Genomic DNA, 14,420 nt, shown 5'->3' with positions numbered 1-14,420 from the left:
CTGGGACATGCCAGGATGAAGAAAGTCAATGGAAAACCAATGTGCAAAGGAAGATGCTACAAACACGGCTGCTGATGGGTTGCACGTGGGGAAGTCTTGCCAGGAAAATACGCGGTTTCACAAGAAACACCACTTTCTGATGGAAAACTGTTGAAAACAAGCCAAATTTTCTAGCTAGGAGAATGAAAATCTCTCATCCCGCAGGCTGTGCAATCCAGGATAGATGCATATTTTCAAATGGGAAATAGTTTTGCTATTCACATATTTATTTTCCCTCCAAGTGCTGCTTTGCAGAGCCCTTCTGGAGGACAAACGTCCTCTTTCCTGACCCAAGGCTTTTGAAAAGGAGGAGGGATGGGGAGGAAGGGGATGCAGGGATGCTTCAGGCACCAGCACCGAGTATTTTGCAGGTGGTGCCGACATTTCCCAGCCGGGGAGGAAAAACAGCCCCTTCCCCAAAGGAGCTCGACTCGGGCGAGACAAAGCCCAAAAGAGAGGAAAAGCTGGAAAAAGCGCGGTGGCTGCGGTCCCACGCCGGCCCCTCAGCCCTTCGCTTCCTCCCGAGGGAGATGGTGACGGCGGCCGGGGGCTCTGCACGGGTTAAAGAGAAATGTTGCATTTGTTGTTTTCCCCTGGAGTTTCAACCCTTGCTCTACCTGCATTTCAGCAGCAGCATTTCAAACTCTTGGGTTTTTTTTTCTGAGTTTCTTTTCATTTTTCTCCTCTCCTACACAAGCTATTCGCGGGATTTTCACTTTAATTTTGCAAAATTGTGTCTGCTCAGAACCTATCATTTTCATGGCAAATTATTTTCCCCCCACAAACAACCTTCTCTCTGCCCTACAACAGAAAAACAAACAAAAAAGAAATTCGGGGTGAATTCAGGGACGCTTGTGACCCCCCAGGCCATCATCTCGATGGGTGTGCGGCTGCTGGCTGCTCTGTGTGAAGACGGAGGTTGCTGGAAAATAAAACAATCCTGCTCATTTTAGCTCCTGTGCTGTCCCTGGTGCATTCATGTGAAGCCACAGATGTCCCTGGAGCCGTGATCAAACTCCCAGCAGAAAGGGACCAGCCCTGTCACTGTGCGATGTGCCACATCCAGCCCTTCTGGAAGTTACTCTCCAGAGCATTTGCAATCCTCCTAATATATATATATTTATATTTACGAAACTCGCTTTTTGAGTAATTCTTTACATTCTGCTGACGCTAATGGGTATTTTTATTTTCCATCACTTCACTCTTAATGGCTCAGAGGCATTAAAAAAAAAACATTATTGATTTATTGGAGTCATTTCCATCCACTTCCAGAATCTGACTAATGTGCCACCATTTCCAACGTTCATTCTAGTTCTGCATTATTCTTGGACTCTGTTTTTTACCTTTCATTACAAATCTCCTTGCTTGTTTTTGGTTGAACAGAACTCACATGAAAAGTGAGAATCCTATAACACACTTTGAAATGAGGCAATAAAACACATCACATCCCCAATCACGACATCCAGCATCACCATTAACCTCATGAAACAAGCAGCGGCAGAGAAATTCTCTGCTCTGGTGTTTTCAGGCTCATTGCAATGTTTTACTTATTTAAATGCTTGAAGGGAGGAGCGTGTCCCAAAATCCATCATTCACAGCTCAGGATGAAGTTATATTAATATCTTACTCTGGCCCTGCCCCACTGCAAAAGCAGATATGGGGAGAAATGAGTAGAAAATGAGAAAAAAAAACCCTCAGAAAATTAGTAGGAGAAGCTAGTCCTGTTTTAGGTGTAAGTCCATCTACTGGCAAGGCCAAAATCAGAGCAGCCCACAGAAGAATCATGATTTTGAATATTCCTGACAAAGGTGGATCACCTTACTTGGCAATAAAAATATAAATGAAGCAAAAGACTTGTTGGAATCCAGTGCCAAAAACTGAAATCCAAGGCCTTGTGTCACAGAAGGTTTGGCAAATACCTTGTGCAACAGCTTCCACTTGCTCTGCAGAATTTCTTTACCCTGCATTGATTGTTCTTATTTATTGTCACAATTAAAAATTTAAGATTATTTAAAAGCAAACTGAAATCTGTTACAGTTGTGTAAAGTTACGTACAGTTTGCACGGAGCAGGGAGCTGAGCTTGATGATCCTTATGGGTCCTTTCCAACTCCGTATATTCTATACTTCTCAGGCTGCCATTCAGTTTTTTAGCAGATACCAGCTTCAGGAGCAATGGCATTTAAAGTAAACTAAAAAAAAGAACCAAGAAGCAAAACCACAGCTCCTCTTTGGAGGCTTTTCTGATATGCTGGCAGCTCCAGCCTTTGCCCACCAGCAGCAGCAGGACACAGCTCTTGTCTCCATGTGTTTATTTTTAAATGCATCTTTTCAAGCATCGGGAGTCTTGGCAACAGCAGCCGGGAGGGAGAGCTTGCGCAAAGAGCCCTCGCGCTGCAATAGGCACTTACACAGCGACTGTAATCCCCCAAAAGATCGGTGTAGCCTATATATAGCGCCATTTAATCTGCCTCCATCGTGAAAGCTTTCAGAGAAATGAATTTCTGCTTTCACCTGGGTGAAGCAATAATTTTAGGGGGTTGGAAATACCCCCTTCTCATGCCCCCCAGCAGCATGCTAGGGGTGACAAGGGAGGTCTTTGGGTTACCATGATGGCACATAGCATCTCCCATGGCCTTAGAGAGGTTTTTAATGGGAAGCCAGTGCTCCTTCTCCCCGATTTATTGTTCTGCCCATGGTTAAGTATCAGAGCTATGGTTGACTAGCAAGAAAAAGATATTTGCATGAAAAAGCATGTTGGGAAAAGGAAATCCAACACTCATTTTTCACCTAGAAAATCTAGGGCTTCCATGAGGGGTTTTGTGGCACCGCAGGAGACAGTGACTATCCACAATCACATTACTCCTTTTTGTCATGCCCCTTCCTGGTACGGGCAGAGGTTCTGGCTGGCATCCCCCATCCAGGAACTTCCAGTTAAAGTCAAGGCACAGTTTTTAATGAACAAAACCAAATCCAACTGAAACCCACTCCCTCATTCCCCCCTTGCGTTGGGTTATTTTCCATCTCTCCGGAGCCAACCCGTTGCCTGCGCATCCCTGGGAGCCGCTGGGCAGAAGTTATTTTCCATCAGAAAGGTCAGCAGTGCTCGAGTTTGACATTTCAAATATCGATCAGCCATTAAGGCAACGAAGCGTTACTGTGCAAAAAAAAAACCCCAAGAGCTGCTTTTTGGCAGGTTTTAACCAAGAGACAGCTTCATTTGTAGGAAGCACAGGGCTGCTCGATGCCCCCTGCCCTTGCCCAGGGATGCTCCCCACAGCTCCCTCGTGCAGCAAGCACGGAAGGAAACATCAAACTAGCTCACCAGGGATTGTTTTAGAGAAAAAAGTCACTACCAGACCCAGCACCAGCACCCTCCCAGGACAGAGCTGAAGTCCCCAAAGTCCCCACGAGGTGAGGAAAACCCTGCTCTGTTCCTGGTGCCCCTCCACACCCAGAGCATCAGCACTGGGAGACTGGGGATTTAGGATTAAATCCCTTCCCAAAGGATGTGGTACAGATTGGCCATTGACTTGAGGGGCAGCCCAAGCCCCAGGGACCTGTGATCGTGGAGTGATGGGATGAGCAGGGCTGTGCTCATACTTAAACCAAGCAAAACAGCGTCCCTGCAATAGTTATGCGATGGGGAAGCCACTGCAAAGCCACCTCCCTGTCCCAACCCCATTCCTGCTCGCTTTGCTTGAGCAAAAGCAATATTTTTTCCACTCAGAGGGGAAAATGCACAAGCAGGAGGTGGCAGGACGGTGCCAGCACGAGACGGGTCCTGCCCAGGCTGCTCTGCACCCAGAGGATGGGATCTGCTCACTGCATGCCCAGTGCCTTAGCAAAGCATTTATGTAGGATTTATGCTGCTGGAATCCACTACCTAAAGAAAAGCTTGAAATTAAACAGCTATATTTTGATAAGATACCCAGCATTCCCCAAATTAGTCATCAAATGCTTATTGTTCCATGCACATTAGATTAGAGCCAAACAAACGCTGATTTTAATCTCTCCAGCACTCTAATGCTCTGATGCTTCTCAATTCAAGCTTGAAAACGGCTTTTGTTCACATTAATGGCTTTCACGCTAACGAGGTTCGGTAAGATTTAACATTTAGGCACATCCTGTTCTTCATTTTAATAACAATTCTGCCACAGAGAGTGACACATGTTCGCAGTGTGCAGGAGCAATTCAGCCACAGAACATGTCTGAACGTCCCTGTTCAGCGTTGCCGCAGGACTGACCGACGCTCCGGCCGGGGCACCTGGGTGTGTTTGTAGCCCCAGCTTGACTTAAAAGCAAACAGGCTAAGAAATGCCGAGCTGCCGGTGTAAATTAAGTGGTTTCTCTTTTGTGCCAGGGAGCGTTCAGAGCAGAGCCAGCCGGCTGGGCTCTTGGCTTGCTCAGGCTCAGCTGCTGGCTCTTTGCATCTCTCTGTCCCAGCCTTATTGAAATGCCCAGCGCGGGACACTCACCAGGCTGCCGTGCTTGCTTCCCAGCACGCTAGACTTGAGCAGGTCTCTCATTGACTCGACAAGAGCTCTGTGCAGAGAGGGAAAGCAAAAACATTCAATTCACCATCCCGGGAGGCTGAGATAAAAAACACACAAACCCTTCCTGCTTCTCTGCATGCTCCTGGGGGATTTTGGAAGGAGCCGGAGCATCGTCGGTGGCAGGACACGATGCCGAGCCCCACGAGCCACCAGCCGCAGCTGTCACATCGACCCCTGTGTCCTCCTTCCCGGTGACTGCCAGGCCTGTTTAGCATAATTACGTATTGCCGCCTACTTTCCTCTAAATAACACTGTAATTCCAACACAAATAGTTTATGCTCCTGAGACCGGTAGCAAACCGAGGCATTTACGTACCTGGTACATTACCTGACTCATCCTCATCCCGGTAACATGCCCATTAACCTGTCCAGAAACCCTGGGATCCACAGCAGGATGTAAAACAACATCTATTCATAAAAAGTTTGCTGGCAAGCCAGCTGCTTGCTCAGAGCTGCCAAAGCAGCGGTGTGGGCACAATCACCCCTCGTGTGCCACGGCAGGATCCAAATCTCCACAGGAACAATGTGACACATCAGCGGGGCCACGGTGGCTGTGACAGCCAAGCAGCTGATCCACACAACCCCCGCCCAGGGCAGCCCCTTTCTTCGGGGAGCACAAAAGGGAGAACATTTTTTTGCTAGGTATTTGCAGTACAACCAGCTTTTGCAAGCACCAGAAATGCTGTTTTGGGGCATTTCTGGGAAAAAGCCATTTTGCATTATGACACCATGCAAAACTTTTTAAATGGCGCAGTTCCACAGGCTGCAATCTTAGAATTGTTCCTCTCTGCAAGAAGCCCTTGCTTGACTTTTGAAAAAAGGTGGTTTGCATGAAATTCAGCATAGGCTGATGGACGCAGCTCGTTGATGCGTTCCCAGCCCGTGTCCCCAGAGGAGCAGATGCAGGGGTTGGGGACGCTGACCAGAGCGCCGCACACCTGTCCTGGGCTGACAACACGCAGTGATGATGCCCAGAACCCTGAAACTAAGTCCTGCTGGTGGGAGAAAGTTACAGGGGTGAGAGGGGAAAGAAGGGGTTTGATAGTTGTGTGAGGTCACTTCAGGATTATATATTGATCGCTAAAAAGCAGATGATGGGTATTTATGAGACAGGCACAACTGCACATCCCATTACAGAATAACTATGTCGATAATGAAGAATAAATCTCCCCACTGAATTCCCACGCAGCTTTTGTGGTTTGGATGTCTCAGTGGTTTTGGCTCCAAGATAACATCACAGTGCCACAGGACCCCATCCATCTCCACTGCCATGAGAGCATGGGGCATCTGGGGCCAGGGTTGGGGACAGTCACAGTTCTGTCCCCACAGTGAGGGTCCAGCCCCAGGGTCTCACACAGTCTCATGCAAGCCCCTCCATGATGCAAAAGGCAGAAATGTCACCTGGAAATGCTCCATTGCCAGGGATGCAGTCCCAAATGCCATCAGCATCCTGAAGCTGCTTTTCCTTTCAGACGTAGTCCACACGTTTTGATCCCTCATTAAAAAAAATTATTAAACATATCCCAAACTAGTTATTAATTTTCAAGGACAGAGAAAAGAGTCTCTTCCTCCTTGGGAAGAAGCCTTTTTTTCCTGGTACTGACATGAGTTTGATCCCCATAAAAGGCTGATGTGCAATAGCATAATTTTTGCTTTATAGACACAGTGTGGTTCCCCAGGGAACCCATCAGCCCCTTACACACACACAGTGTGCAGAGCCCTTCAGCCTGATCCTGACAACACTTCAGAGACCCAGATCCTCCAGTAACCAGCAAAGCTCCTCGTTTTCTCCTTATTTCTGCATCTGGCTGATGGCACAACCAGCTGGAGTGGCAGAGGGAAGCAGAGCGAATGCTTCAGCTCTGCCTACCACAGGAAACACCTTGGGGCTCTCATAAGCACCGGAATAAATGCACTGAGCAGGGCCTCAAAAAAACAAAGCATGTTTCTATAAAACCAGCTGTCATGTTCCCATCCCCTCCATCTGATGGAGGTGGCTGGGGTCAGTGTGGGGTTTAGCTTGGGTGTGACCACATCCAGCACCCCCATGACAGCTCCCAATGGCAGCACCAGCCTGTTCACAGGCCACACCACAGCTGGGGAACGTAGAATCATGGAGTCACAGAAGAGTTTGGGTTGAAGGGACCTTCTCAGCTCCCCCAGTGCCACCTCTGCCATGAGCAGGGACATCTTCACCAGCTCAGGTTGCTCAGAGCCCCGTCCAGCCTGGCCTGGGATGTCTCCAGGGATGGTTCATCCAACACCTCTCTGGGCAACCTGGGACAGGCTCTCACCACCCTCAGGGGCAACAATTTCTTTCTCATGTCCAGCCTGAATCTCCCTCCTTTAGTTTAAAACCATCACCCCTTGTCCTATCGCAACAGGCCCTGCTAAAAAGTCTGTCCCCATCTTTCTTATTGACCCCTTTTAAGTACAGAAAGGCTGCAATAAGGTCTCCCTGGAGCCTTGTCTTCTCCAGGGATGCTCCCATTTGCTGGGATGTGGGACATCCTCAGCGTGGACTCGGCAGAGCCCCCAGACCAAACATTGCGTTAAGGTTGCATTAAAAAAATAGACTTGGGAGTTAATGCTGAGTTCCTTGTGCCCTTACTTGTGGGGTTTTGCATTTGCCTGTTTGCTGTAGGGCAATGGTGAGACGACGGATGGATGGATGGATGGATGGATGGATGGATGGATGGATGGATGGATGGATGGATAGATGGATGCTATTGAACAGATGTATGATGCAGTGATGATATTAGCACTGGGACAATGTTCTGGCAGAGACTTGGGACACCAGTACAGCCAAGGGCAAGGCTCCCAAGGGGCTGAGACCCCCACCACAGCTCTGATTGGGTCCCCCCAAAGCGGGGCTGAGTTGCCAAGATGCAGAGCAGATCTCTGCCTCTGCACCCATCGGGTTGGTGGGTGCACCCCAGCTCCCTGATGGTCACCCCAGAGCTGGGGGCAGGGGGCAAAATGGCATTTCTGGAAGGTACAGTTCACTTTGGGAAAGCCACTTGTCCATAGTGCACAGAAGAGGCAAAGAGAGCTCTGTGTTTCTCAAACTTGTAAAGAGCAATAGATGATTTAACAAATATTAAGGATTAAACCCACTCACATGGTCTAAACAAAGGACAGAAGTCAGATGAACATTTCTGCAGCGATATTTGCCAGCTGAGTTTTTTCCAGCCTGGAAGGAAGTGACTGGGATTTCCCTGGAGCTCAACTTTTCAATGATTTCTTCTTTCTAGAGACCCCTAACTGCCTGGGAAGAGCCTCTCCTCCCCACAAACCGCTGGGAAAAAAAGCACCAAGCGAGGCCAGATGTCCCCTAGACATGGGGCCAGGCTGTTACCATGAGTTCCCATCCCTCCTTGCCCACGGTGCTGCTTCCCACACACACCAGGCCCTTCACATGGCCCCGCAGATGTCACGGACGATGCAAAAAGCATCCCTGGCACCAGCATTTGCGGTACCATCAGAGGCCCCACTTTGGACCGTTTTCCCCCCAGGAAACCTTCTGGGGGAGGCAAATCAAACCTCTCCTGGGCCCACGTACTGAGAAGAAACACAAATCTCACGCTCGTCAATAAATTCTGTAAACAAGCACAATTTTCCTCCCACTCTGTTTCCCAACTCCTTCCCACCCCGTGAAGCCAGCAGAAACATCCTGATGAAGCACAAAGCGTTTCTCGCCCTCAGAGCTGCCCTGGGTCACTGACCACAGGATTTTACCCTCCTCCAGCTTCTTGGAATAATGTTTCCTTGAGGGTAAAAATATTGCTTGCTTTTTCTCAACTTGAGTGAGTTTTAGGAAACTCAGAGAGGAGAAAGGAAGTCTCTGTCCATGTGTTGAGATGAGCGGGTAACCAAGCCAGGCGCTTATCCATGAGTGTTATTTCACATTGCATTGCACGTCATCAAGAAATCTGAGTCGAGACTTGGTTACAACAGGTTTTTTCCACCCAGGATCCATCAGTTTTAACCAGAATAAGCTTGGATAACAAGCAAGAGCCTCCGGTGGGAGGATGCCATAAATCCAACCCCTCCTAAACTCACCTGCTTTTTAATTGTAAAGAGGTGAAAAGCCACATGCACAGGTATTAAAGGACTGGAGGGACCCCATGGGTAAGAAACTGCTTGGGAAGATGCTGTGGGATGGGTGAGGGTAAAAAAATCAGGCAAAAAGGACTGCTGGGAGCACTAACATTTCTACTTTTGTGATAGCCTGACAAAATTCCTCACCAAGCCCCAACTTTGTACAGGACATGAGCCATAGAAACTTATTTATCCTGGCAAAGAGGCATTTTCTAAAGCAGGGAGACAGCGCACGGGTGAGCAGCTCAGGCATCTCTCCTTGATTTGCTGTTTTAACCCAAAGGCCCCAAAATGTTCCCCAGGAACAAGCACTGTGGGGGGTTCCTCGGGGCACGGGGCAGCATCCCACAGCTCCTTTCCCATCCCATTCACTCCTGGACAGCTTACAAAACCACAAGAGTTTTTTGGAAGTTTATCCCAGTTGGGGGCAAAAGTTTTCCAAAAGAGAAGAGGGAAAGAAAAGAGAAAACAACAAAAAAAAAAAAAAAAAAGAGAGAAAAGAAAAACAAACACTATTTTCTAAATATTTCAGACTTCAGGAACCTGTTTCCTGGCCAGCGCGAGGAAGTGCCAGAGCTGGGGTGGATGAAGGTCACGGGGCGGCTGGGGCCGGGATGCGGGAGGCACCGACCCCCCCGTGTCCAGCCCGCAGTGCCCGGGGGGAGCTGGAGCCCAGACAAGCTCTGCCTTGTGCTCCGGCTCCCAGGAAGGGGGAAACCAGCCACCGAAGAGAAACGGAGACTTGTTATTCAGGCACGAACAAAAGCGCAGGGAAGCTCACAGAGGAACATTTGCGATATCCCTCCCCGGCCTCGTGATGCCCACAGCCTCAAATATCACTTTTTCCCTATTTTTCCTTGTATTTTAGCACACAGTGCTATAGAATCAGGTTTCTTTGCACTTAATATAATTATAAAAGCAGCCAAAGCAACTCTCTTTGCCAGAGGTTTGCAGTGAAGCGCCCTGGAGCTGTGAACCCCCCGGGAGCCGGTGTCCCGCAGGCTGAGCCCCCACAGGATGCTCATGCACACCCCGGCCTCACCCGTGTTCACCCAGAAATATTTCTGTACATTCAGCTTTCCGGTCGCTTGCTTAAAGGACTCAGCATTTCTACAAGGACCAAATCTTCCACAGATCCGGTCTCATCAGATGCATGGAGCATCTCTGGGGTATAGGGCCAGATTTTGGGGGTAGGAGAGCTGCAGCAGCTGCTGCACTCCTCTTGATAAAAAATGCTTTTCTGGACATGCAACTGCCTCAAATGGGGATGGCACAGAGGGGATCAGAGGGGCTGCTGTGTCCCTGGGCTGTTTCCATCCCTCTGGGGTCCACCCCGGGGCCGTCCCGGGGTACATTGGGGTGCAGGGTGCTCACCTGCCCTGCTCTGCTCCGTGGGCTTGGCGGGTGCCTCCTGACACCCTGAGATGGATGTGGGGCTCAGGGAACCGTGGGTTCTCCTCGGTCCTGGAAGAAAGAGAAACCCTTTGGTTACAGCAGCAACTGCTGCCGCCTGTCCCGAGCCACAGCCAGGCACAAAACCCCAACCTCAGCTTCACCAAACGCGTTCAAGACACACCGGGTGTCAAAATGCACTGGGGTGCAGCCACTGGCACAGCTGCCATCAGCTAATTGCTAATGATGGAACCAATCATAGAATCATTTTGGTTGGAAAAGCCCCTCAAGCTCATTGAGTCCAACCATTCCCCCACTCCTGGCACTGCCCCATATACCTGAGAACCTCATCTCCGTCTGTTCAACCCCTCCAGGGATGGTGACTCCACCACTGCCCTGGGCAGCCTGTTCCAATGCCCGACAGCCCTTTGGGGAAGAAATTGTTCCCCAGATCCAACCTCAACCTCCCCTGCTGCAATTTGCGGCCATTTCCTCTCATTCTGGCGCTTGTTACTGGGGAGCAGAGCCCGACCCCCTGTGGCTCCAGCCTCCTTTCAGGCAGTTCAGAGATCAGAAGGTCTCCCCTCAGCTCCTGTTCTCCAGGCTGACTCCCACAGGTCCCTCAGCCGCTCCCATCACACTTATGCTCCAGCCCCCACATCAGCCAGTGGTATCAGGATTATCTCCAGTGCCTCCCCTCATCACCAGCCTCCAGCTCCACATGGCAACACTGTTGCTTATCACTCTGCAAGGAAGAATTTCATTGCATGGGCTGAGCCCCAGCCTCCACCAGTGGGGATGTGGAGCCCCAAATCACCCAGTGCAGAGGCTCTGGGTGCCAGCAGACAGATGGCCCCATCCTGCTCACAGCTACAGGACCCCTGAGCACCGCAGCCACCCCCTGGTGCTGCTGGCACCAACAGGTCAGGATGTGTCCCCAGCACCACCACCACCCAGCCCCTGCAAGGGCTGGTGTGCCTCGGGGTGGGCACACAGAGAGCCCTGTTCAGGGACAGACAGCCCATTATTCTGTGGGGGATTTAGAGCAGCTATTGTACACGGGGAGAGCAGGGATGCTCAGAGCAGAAGGCAGCCGGGGCTGCACTGTCTGGAGGGATGGCCACGGCTGCAAGGGAACCCTCATCCCCCCAGCTCCATCCCTGGAGACATCCCAGGCCAGGCTGGACAGGGCTCTGAGCAACCTGAGCTGGTGAAGATGTCCCTGCTCATGGCAGTGGTGGCACTGGGGGAGCTTTAACAGTCCCTTCAACCCAAACTGTTCTATAGTTTTATTCTCCAGCCTGTCCCAGGGCTCTATCACCCTCAAAGTAAAGCATTTTATCCTCATGTTCAGAAGGAACCTCCTGTGTTTCAGTCTGTGCTCATTGCCCCTCATCCTGTCATTGGGCACCACTGAACAGAGTCTGGTCCACCCTCTGACACCCACCCTGAGGTATTGATCAACATAAGATCCTTCTCAGCTTCTCTTCTCCAGCTGAACAGCCCCAGCTCTCTCAGTCTGTCCTTCAAAGAAAGATGCTCCAGACCCCTCAGCATCTCCACTGGACTTTTTTGAGTAATTCATTGTCCTGCTTAAGCTGGGGAGCCCTGGCCAGCTCACGGATGCCCAGATTTCCCATCAAGCAGGGTCCCTGTCATGCTCACCAGCTGTTTGCCATAGCGGGACCGCAATCAGAAAGGTTTAACCTTATTTCTCTGCTCTCTGAAACCCAAGCAGCATCTCAGCTGCTCTCACACCGCCCTGGCACAGTCTCTGCCTGGTCAGTTTTGCTCCTGGAGCTTTTCCTAACAATGCTCGAGGCCGGAGAGCTGCAGCAAGGGAGCTTTGCCAACAGCTTTGCGACGAACAAAAGGAGTGCAGGGTTTCTGGGAGCCCAGCTTGGCACCGTTCCCCTCCCAGCTTGGCACTGGTCACCTCCCAGCCCAGCACTGGTCCCTTCCCAGCTCGGGAACGATGGGATTCACAGATTTGTGGGGGACTCGAGCAGCTGGCTCCGTCACGTAGATTTTTGCCTGCTGCCAGATTTGGGTAATTACACACTGACTTGGGAGATAGGAATCCAGGATTCGACTCCTTCGAGCTCTCTGTGAGCTCAGTAATGAATTGGACTATTCATCATTTGATAAAATTTCCATGAAAAGAAGGAGAGGAAGGGGGGCGTTCCCACATTACATTTGCAGGGTATGAATTACAGTGCCCAGCGAGCCCGCTGGCCACAGACGGGCAATATTAATACTGCATTGAATCGCAATTAAAACTCATTAAAAAGCTGCGGGCCAGACAAATTGCCTTTGATGACAGCGATTCTTGGTGAAATGGGGACCTTCCATTTTTAGCCTCAAAGAGGCCCGTTATGCTTGTTCCCAACCCCCAGAAATCCCACCCAAGCTAAAGATTAGCGATCATCCATGCTGCTGGAGACAAGGCGACTTGTTTTGTACTTAATTAACAATTCAGCACTGACCGCCTTGTTCCATCACAGAGCAGCTGGTAAGCAACACAGCCTCATTCCCCTCTCCCACTTGTGGCACCGCACACCAGGACATGATCTCCATCCCTCCCTCGAACCCACCTCAGCAATGCATTTTACACATTTATTTATTTAGGAGCAACATCTGCCCGGGCAGCCTAAACAAATGAGGGTTTTCCAACAGCCACATTGCTGAAACCCAACTAAAAATATATGGATTTTAAGGTAGCAAGAGGCAAAGAAAGCACCGCTCCTCCCGCACCTTCCGTGTGTCATTTCTGCCTTCACTGCTGCCTCCATGGCTGGGTTCAGAGCTAAAAACACCCAACTGATCTGCACACCATGAGCAAAACCCCATGCAATAATAAATCCTGTTAATCTGTTTCCTAGAGATGTCAGTTAGCTTGCACCTAATTCATTAACATGACTTTTATTAATATTATTTGGAGTTGGTTCTCAAGCATCAGAGCATACAGAGTGCTTCATCAAATTCATTTTTAGTGAACAGCCTGGAGAAGAATTCACTCATTATTTCCCCAGAAATGAAATTAAGCTCTGCTCTCCAAAGCCTGATTTCTGCAAAGCCGTTTTCCCTGATAACATGGCCCAGTGCCTTCAGTCAGGCTTCCTATCGATTAAACCGGTATCAGCTTTTCCATGGGATCAGCCTTTGCCCCAGACCACCGAGCAGAAGACACTGTGATTTGCCATCAGGAACATCATTTCGGCACCATCAAGAATGTCATTTCGGCTGCTGCCGTCACAGTGTTGGAACTGTAACTGCCCAATCAAGCACCTCTGCGGTAATTACTATTTACCCCTCTTCAGGCATAATTTATTTACTGTGTTTGATCACGACAGGCTGTAGTTGCAGTTTCATCTCTGGGTCTTGGTTTTGGCTTTGTCTGCTCGGTGAACTGCAAGGATAAGCCATTATCAAGGCAGCGTGGCTCAATAACTAATGCCAATTAATAGATAATAAAGCCAGCCGAGACCACAGGATAATTCAGGCTAATGCACAACGTGGGACCTCCCATATGGCATCTTCTCTTAAACAGTGTCTTTTAGAAAAACCTCCAGACATTTTAAAACTGTATTCCCCATATTAACATGCCCCTAGGCTCCCACTAAGTTGTGCTCATGATTAATTATATTTAGGGCTTTGGAAACACCCTCTAGCGATGGGTGGGAGCCGGAAGCACCAGTGATACACCAAGGGACTCCTGCCATGCCTCTGCCTGCCAAAACGCACCCAGCACAACCCCTGCTCGGAGGTTAAATCTGTCTGGGCCCTCTCTGACCATTGGATTCCCACTTGGGTATCCCCAAAGATCCCATTCAATGGCAAATAAATCCAGAGAGCCCAACCATGGGCTCTTTCCTCCCTTTTCTGCTCTCCGTCCCGTGACTCACGTCACTTCTCCCCACCAGCCCAGCTCCACGCTCGTCCTGCTCACGAATGGAAAGCAGAAACTCATTTGGGGTGAGGAATTACCCTGGTAAACCATAGCCAACAAGCAATTCCCTGCTTGCCACGAGGCCCAGACCTGTCAGCACTGATGGCCTGCTGCTTTTCAGACTTGTTTAGCTTTGGCACACAGACCATTTTCTTTACATAGAACACATCTGAACCTTTTTCTTTATACAGAACACATCCGGGCTGGTTTTCTGTTTGCAAACAACAGAGACCAAACCCGAGCCCCAGCCCCTCGTAAGAAGCAGCTGATCTGCAGCAGGGATGGAGTTGTCCCTGATTCCTTCTCAGCTGAAGGTCACCACCTTGGTGGCTCTTGCTGCAGAGCCGCAGAAAGCCCTGGCCAGGCAGAGCTCATGTCGGGGGAGC

At 49.8% G+C, this 14,420-nt stretch overlaps 1 protein-coding gene across 1 annotated transcript in view; it reads right to left on the bottom strand.

The window, feature by feature from the left end:
• The window catches only part of CORO2B (coronin 2B), a gene marked incomplete at its 3' end in the record, with an annotated part of 32,787 nt that extends 22,655 nt beyond the window's left edge, over nt 1-10,132 (bottom strand). Inside the window, exons 1-2 of the mRNA XM_080351140.1 lie at nt 10,068-10,132; nt 4,516-4,582 (exon numbers count right to left, since the gene is read on the bottom strand). Coding sequence (XP_080207266.1) covers nt 4,516-4,566 — 51 coding nt within the window. The 5' untranslated portion in view covers nt 4,567-4,582; nt 10,068-10,132. The remainder of the gene's footprint in view (nt 1-4,515; nt 4,583-10,067) is intronic.
• Between the last annotated feature and the right edge of the window lie 4,288 nt (nt 10,133-14,420).

The sequence above is a fragment of the Nesoenas mayeri genome (assembly GCF_963082525.1).
Source record: "Nesoenas mayeri genome assembly, chromosome: 11".
Taxonomy (NCBI): Eukaryota; Metazoa; Chordata; class Aves; order Columbiformes; family Columbidae; genus Nesoenas; species Nesoenas mayeri.
Note: the sequence above shows the minus strand (reverse complement) of the source record. Positions and strands in the feature narration are given on the sequence as shown.